Source organism: Martes martes, assembly GCF_963455335.1.
Source record: "Martes martes genome assembly, chromosome: 15".
Taxonomy (NCBI): domain Eukaryota; kingdom Metazoa; phylum Chordata; class Mammalia; order Carnivora; family Mustelidae; genus Martes; species Martes martes.
The window spans coordinates 46,505,072-46,511,536 of NC_137903.1; the positions used below are offsets into that span (position 1 = coordinate 46,505,072).

Here is a 6,465-nt window from a genome sequence, read left to right on the forward strand (position 1 = left end):
GAAGCCGAGGGCAGCTTCCCAGGTTTCCGATTTTCTCATTTGCGTGGGTAAAAAATCCTGCCTTCTTACGCAATTATTTAAATAGACAGGGGGAGGGGGGAGGCTTGGGGGGGGAGGTTAGAGTTTTAAAAAGGCGGAAAGAAACAGTCATGCCGTCACGTGGGCTTCGTTTTTACGCATAAAAGGAAGGTTCTCTCCGTTAGCTTCCAGTTGTCAAACAACTTGCAGCGAGTGTCAGGATTTCGCTGGTGACTTCGCACGGCGCCTGCTCCGGCTCTGCAGCCCGAGCCCAAGTACGGCAACGCCTCCGCCCGCCCGCGCTCCGCCCGCCGCCGCCGCCGCCGCCGCCGCCGCGATGCTTGCCCGCGCCCTGCTGCTCTGCGCCGCCCTGGCGCTCTGCCGTGCAGGTGGGTACCTGGCGCCCCGCAGCGGGGACTCCTTCCTCGGTTCGGTAATTCCCGCTAAGGTTCCGCTGAGCTCCCGGATCCTCCCGGTACTTTGAACAGTCCGGGAAAGGAGACGATGTTTGACTTGGTAGAGAGTGTGGACCATTAGAGCCCAAAAGAACTGGGTGGCTACCCCAGCTTTGCCACCAGCTCTGATCATCCTGAGCCGGTTACTTAAGCGGTGTGCGCTACTTTTCTCATCTGCTAAATAGGGACAGTGATACTAATTTGCAGATTGTCATTATGATAAAACAGGATCGATCAATAATATATGTGAAATGTTTGTGTGGGGTGCCTACTGTTCGGGGATGGGAGCCATTGTTTTAAATACTCTATTTAGTGCTTTCCTGACTCAGGAAAGCCCAGGTTGTTTTTTGTTGTTGTTGTTGTTGTTGTTTTGTTTTAGATAAGCAAAATATTTTAACACTGTTTTTACACTGAAATTTCCCCTAAATTTGATTAATGTACTAGATACGTCCACTTTAGTTACAAAATGCTACTTCTTTGAGCTCTTCAAAAATGCTAATTTTAACATCTAAAAAATTTCTAAAGAAAAAACTTAGCAATATCACTTCCCTGGTTGAATATTGTTACCCTTATTTAGAATACAAAGTTGGTATTTCCTTTATTAATTATTCGGTGCCACAGGTTAAAAAAATTGTTTTCCAATGATTACCCGTATATTTCTTGAATTTATTTACGTAAAATTGACCCATACTATGTAAAACAATTAAATGTGTATATCAAGGTTAAGAAATTGACCCATACTATGTAAAACAATTAAACGTGTATATCAAGATTAAGAAAGTAAAGAATAACTTACTTACTGTTCTTACTTTTATTGTAGCGAATCCTTGCTGTTCCAACCCATGTCAAAACCAAGGTGTATGTATGAGCATAGGATTTGACCAGTATATGTGTGACTGCTCTCGAACAGGATTCTATGGTGAAAACTGTTCAACACGTAAGTGTGCCCTTGGGTGCCCTTATTTGGACTGGGGATACATGCAGTTATCACTTTACACTCTAGTATCTTAAAATGGGTCCTGCTAATCTTTCTTTTTTTTTTTTTTCCTCTTTTTGCAGCTGAATTTCTGACAAGAGTAAAATTATTCCTGAAACCCACTCCGAATACAGTGCACTACATACTTACCCACTTCAAGGGAGTCTGGAACATTGTCAATAACATTCCCTTCCTGCGAAATGTAATTATGAGATACGTGTTGACATGTAAGTACAAGTCTCTAAGGTTTTCAGTTTCCTCAAAGAAAAATGTTCTTTATAAAACTTGATTATTGAGCCTAATCCCGAAATCTCTTTTCAACCTTGTCAAAATAACTTTAAATAGACCTTTTTAGTTTGCCTTCCATCTTAATGGCTCAAAACACATCTCAGTCCCATTCAGTTTGGAAAGTTCTGTCTCACAATCAGAATTCTACTTAAGTCTTGTACACCTCTTATAAATTCACTGCTCCTGCCAATCCATGAAGGAATTGTGGTCCAGTTTATTCAATGTCATGGACCACAGGATTGCACCTAGTAAAATAATCTGGTTAATCTGGATTTGGGTCAGCAAGAAAATTATTACTAAAGCATGTGTGTCTTGTTCAAACATTCCTTCATAGGCCTCTTAAGCGGTAGTTGGATGGTTATTTGAAAAATCAAGATGGCTAGATCATGTCTTATGTAAAAGTATATATACTTCGTTAAAGATGCATTTTAATGAATCATTCTTCCTGATTTTTTTTTTAAGTACTAGACTTCAGTGTAACTGTTCTACAGTAGGTTGTCTTTATTGGAATTAAAGTCAGTCTTTCCTGCCACTTTGTACATTTTACAATAAAAAGGAACATTGATGTGGGCACAAATAAAACAAATTTTTTTCCTTAAATTTCAGCCAGGTCACATTTGATTGACAGTCCACCAACTTACAACGTGGACTATGGCTATAAAAGCTGGGAAGCCTTTTCTAATCTCTCCTACTATACCAGAGCTCTTCCCCCGGTGGCCGATGACTGTCCAACACCCCTGGGTGTGAAAGGTAAGTGTCGGGAGGCAGTCAGAGATGTATTCCTTGCAGTAGGGATTGGCTTGCTACCTAGAAAATCCAGCCCTGAACTATCATTTATTTATTAATAAAAGCATATTGTTTGCTCTTTTAAGGATATCGTGGAGATTTTTTTCTTGAAAAGTGTATCTCTGTCAACTATTCATGAAAGTGAATGGACATTTTGGTTTAATGTCTTTATTGTTTTCAAATTGTTTCATTAAAACCAAATTAATACTAGTTAAACAAAATAGGTAAAATTAATTCAGTAAGAATGTGTTTCCCCATATCTTAGAACTTCGATTTATGTTTTAATTCTTTTCTCCTGTAGGTGAGGAAGGCCCCTTAGGAAATAGTTGGTGTCTTTGGGTTTGTTAATGAATTCTTATCTTAGCTTTCTCATTTTTCAGGCAAGAAAGAGCTTCCTGATTCTAAAGAGATTGTGGAAAAATTTCTTCTAAGAAGAAAGTTCATTCCTGATCCCCAGGGCACAAATATGATGTTTGCATTCTTTGCCCAGCACTTTACCCATCAATTTTTCAAGACAGATCATAAGCGAGGGCCAGGTTTCACCAAAGGACTGGGCCATGGGGTAAGACAGAGTTAAAGCGAAATTATAGCAAAAATAACTGAGTGCTGTGTGTGTGTATTTTTGCTACACCAAATTTACCCTCTTCTTAAATGTTCTGTCTATAAAAACCTTAATGGAATTTCCATTTTTGATTCACTGGTTTAGTAAAAATGCACATGCACACACACATGCATGTAGGCATAATATTTGTAATTTGGCTCTTATATTTTTAGTTTAAAATATTAGCACTGCAAAAAGTGGTGTCTTAAAACATTTGTACTCTGATTATGATGCTTTAAATATGATGAGATTTTTGCAGCATTCTTAACCCTTGGAATTCAGTGACAGTTTCAATTTGCCAGTAAGAATTTTAGATCAGTAATACATTTTCTGATGCTTTTTAAAAGAAATACCATATAGCTATAGTGAAGCATATTACATATTTACAACTCCATATGAGATACTAAATACCTTTCAACACAAGATACATAGGTTTGTAGTGTCAGTGGATAAACAAATTTAGAATTTTTTGGCTTTGAGAAAAAAGTGTTTTATCAAATTATTTAATGATATATTATAGACACTTTACAAACTTCAGCAGCAACAAATTAAAATTTTTCCGTCTCTTCTAGGTGGACTTAAGCCATGTTTATGGGGAAACTTTGGATAGACAACATAAATTGCGCCTTTTCGAGGATGGAAAAATGAAATATCAGGTTCGTTCTATTTGAATATTAAGAATTAGTTATGACTCATGACTTAGCTGAATTTAGAAACTTCTACTGATGAAAATGTAACGTTTTTGTTACCATTGTTTAGGTAATCGACGGAGAGGTGTATCCTCCCACAGTCAAAGATACTCAGGTGGAGATGATCTACCCACCCCATGTTCCTGAACACCTGCGGTTTGCTGTGGGCCAGGAAGTCTTCGGGCTGGTGCCTGGTCTGATGATGTATGCCACAATCTGGCTGCGGGAACATAACAGAGTGTGTGATGTGCTGAAACAGGAGCATCCAGAGTGGGATGATGAGCGTCTGTTCCAGACGAGCAGGCTCATATTGATAGGTAAGCAAGAGGAGAAAATAATTTAAACGAAACTCTCCTCCGCAGAGAAAACGAACTTGTTACCTTTGATACGTTTTAACTAATTCTGGGAGAACGTGGTGAATGTAAAATCACATGCTCCCTATTAATTCAATCCTTGAGCGGGATTGGTCCTATAAATAAATACCTTTTGTGTCGATAGTTCAAAGGACGAAATAGAAGTGAGGGAATAGCGGATTCCCTAAATTGCATTTCAGTTGCGTGAAAGTTGGTAATCAGAGACTTAATGCTCTAAATGTCTTTATTTTGTGTAAATAGGAGAAACCATTAAGATTGTGATTGAAGATTATGTACAGCACTTGAGTGGCTATCACTTCAAGCTGAAGTTTGACCCAGAGCTGCTTTTCAACCAACAATTCCAGTACCAAAACCGTATTGCTGCTGAGTTTAACACGCTCTACCACTGGCATCCCCTTCTGCCCGACACCTTGCAAATAGATGACCAGGAGTACAATTTCCAACAGTTTGTCTACAACAACTCTATACTGCTGGAACATGGGCTTACCCAGTTTGTGGAATCATTCAGCAGGCAAATTGCTGGCAGGGTAAGTAAGCCTTGTTACTGAAAAACAAAACAAAGGACTCCTTAGTCACTAGAATTTCCACCATCAAAATGATTTTTCTTAAACTTCCTGAAAGAGCAATATTTTGCTAGTCATTTCTCTTGAAGATAGAAGTCTACCATTTTTTTGGAAAAGTCTAAACATAAAAAAGAAAGTCTAAACTTGTAGTCTGTGGCTATCAAATAGCGATAGGTAGTCATGGCTTAACAATATCTAATCTGTAGATTATAGAGATAAAGCTTTCTAACTTGGATAGTTTAGGTCTCGGCTGGGAACGTCAGTCCTGTGTACTCCACCCAGGGAATGAGTGTTATAAAGTAGAAATCATCATCAAGGTGCCTAAAAATGGTGTTCTACGATTTATTTTCCGCAGGTTGCTGGTGGTAGGAATGTTCCAGCTGCAGTACAACAAGTAGCAAAGGCCTCAATTGACCAGAGCAGACAGATGAAGTACCAGTCTCTGAATGAGTACCGCAAACGCTTTCGGCTGAAGCCCTACACGTCTTTCGAAGAACTTACAGGTGAGAGAGAGTTTTTTGAAGAATCGAGGGTCAAATGGAAACAACGGAGAAGTTGAAAGGGAATTGAGTCAAAGGTTAAAACTTTTTTCTTTGGTAAAATTTTTTACATTGGCTGTATATCTGTCTTTGTCACCTTCACAGGAGAGAAGGAAATGGCTGCGGGGTTAGAGGCCCTTTATGGCGATATTGATGCCATGGAGCTGTATCCAGCCCTCCTGGTAGAAAAGCCTCGTCCAGAGGCCATCTTTGGTGAGACCATGGTAGAAATGGGAGCACCATTCTCCTTGAAAGGACTTATGGGTAATCCCATCTGTTCGCCTGACTACTGGAAGCCTAGTACTTTTGGTGGAGAAGTAGGCTTTAAAATCATCAACACTGCCTCCATTCAGTCTCTCATCTGCAATAACGTGAAGGGCTGTCCTTTTACTGCGTTCAGTGTTCAAGACCCCCAGCTCACCAAAACAGTCACCATTAATGCAAGCTCTTCACACTCCGGACTAGATGACATCAATCCCACGGTCCTGCTAAAAGAACGGTCCACCGAACTGTAGAAGCCTGTTAATCATATTTATTTATTTATATGGACGATTTCTTTTAACTTAATTATTTAATATTTATGTTAAGCTCCTTATGTTACTTAACATCTTCTGTTAAGGAGAAAGGGGTCATACTTGTGAAATTTTCATGTCACTGCTTTTAAGATGTCTTCAGGTTAAAGGGGAAAATAGTTGTCATTGTTTTGTAAGTGAGTTTGACATCCTTTTACTTGAATTTCAGTTTCTATTATTTATAATAAGAACAAAAGCAAAGGTGTTCGGACATTTAAACTCTGTTCCAAGATGGCAAAATGCTGCAAGTGTTTTTCCGCACTGTCGGGATTTCTAGTGTATCTTCCAGGAAGCATTAGAAGCAACTACCTGCACACAGTTTCTTTTCTTCTGTTAGCCACTGTGCTGGGAGAAACTCTATTCTGATCAGTTTACTTTTTTGTTTTCTTGGTTTTAAAGATCTGAGTTCATCTTTCTTTGGACTCTGTACTTTCTTATCTGAACTTTCAGAACTTTTCAGAAAACCTCAACTCAGGACTACTAGTAATTTAGTAGGAATGAAGAAAAAAAACACAGCCCTTAAAGGCCTCTACACAGAGGCATTTTACATGAAAGGCAGAGAACTTTATCATTTCAAACTCTATAGCAGAAGAAGCCTACAATG

The 6,465-nt window shown here is 39.1% G+C and overlaps 1 protein-coding gene across 1 annotated transcript; it reads left to right on the forward strand.

The window, feature by feature from the left end:
* Positions 1-355: 355 nt before the first annotated feature.
* PTGS2 (prostaglandin-endoperoxide synthase 2) lies at positions 356-5,804 on the forward strand (the record flags this gene model as incomplete). Its single annotated transcript, XM_080825077.1, has 10 exons — positions 356-407; positions 1,294-1,410; positions 1,533-1,676; positions 2,344-2,487; positions 2,904-3,085; positions 3,697-3,780; positions 3,884-4,130; positions 4,428-4,714; positions 5,106-5,253; positions 5,395-5,804. The coding sequence occupies 10 exons, from the start codon at positions 356-358 to the stop codon at positions 5,802-5,804; spliced, it is 1,815 nt and encodes a 604-aa protein (XP_080681203.1).
* Positions 5,805-6,465: the final 661 nt, after the last annotated feature.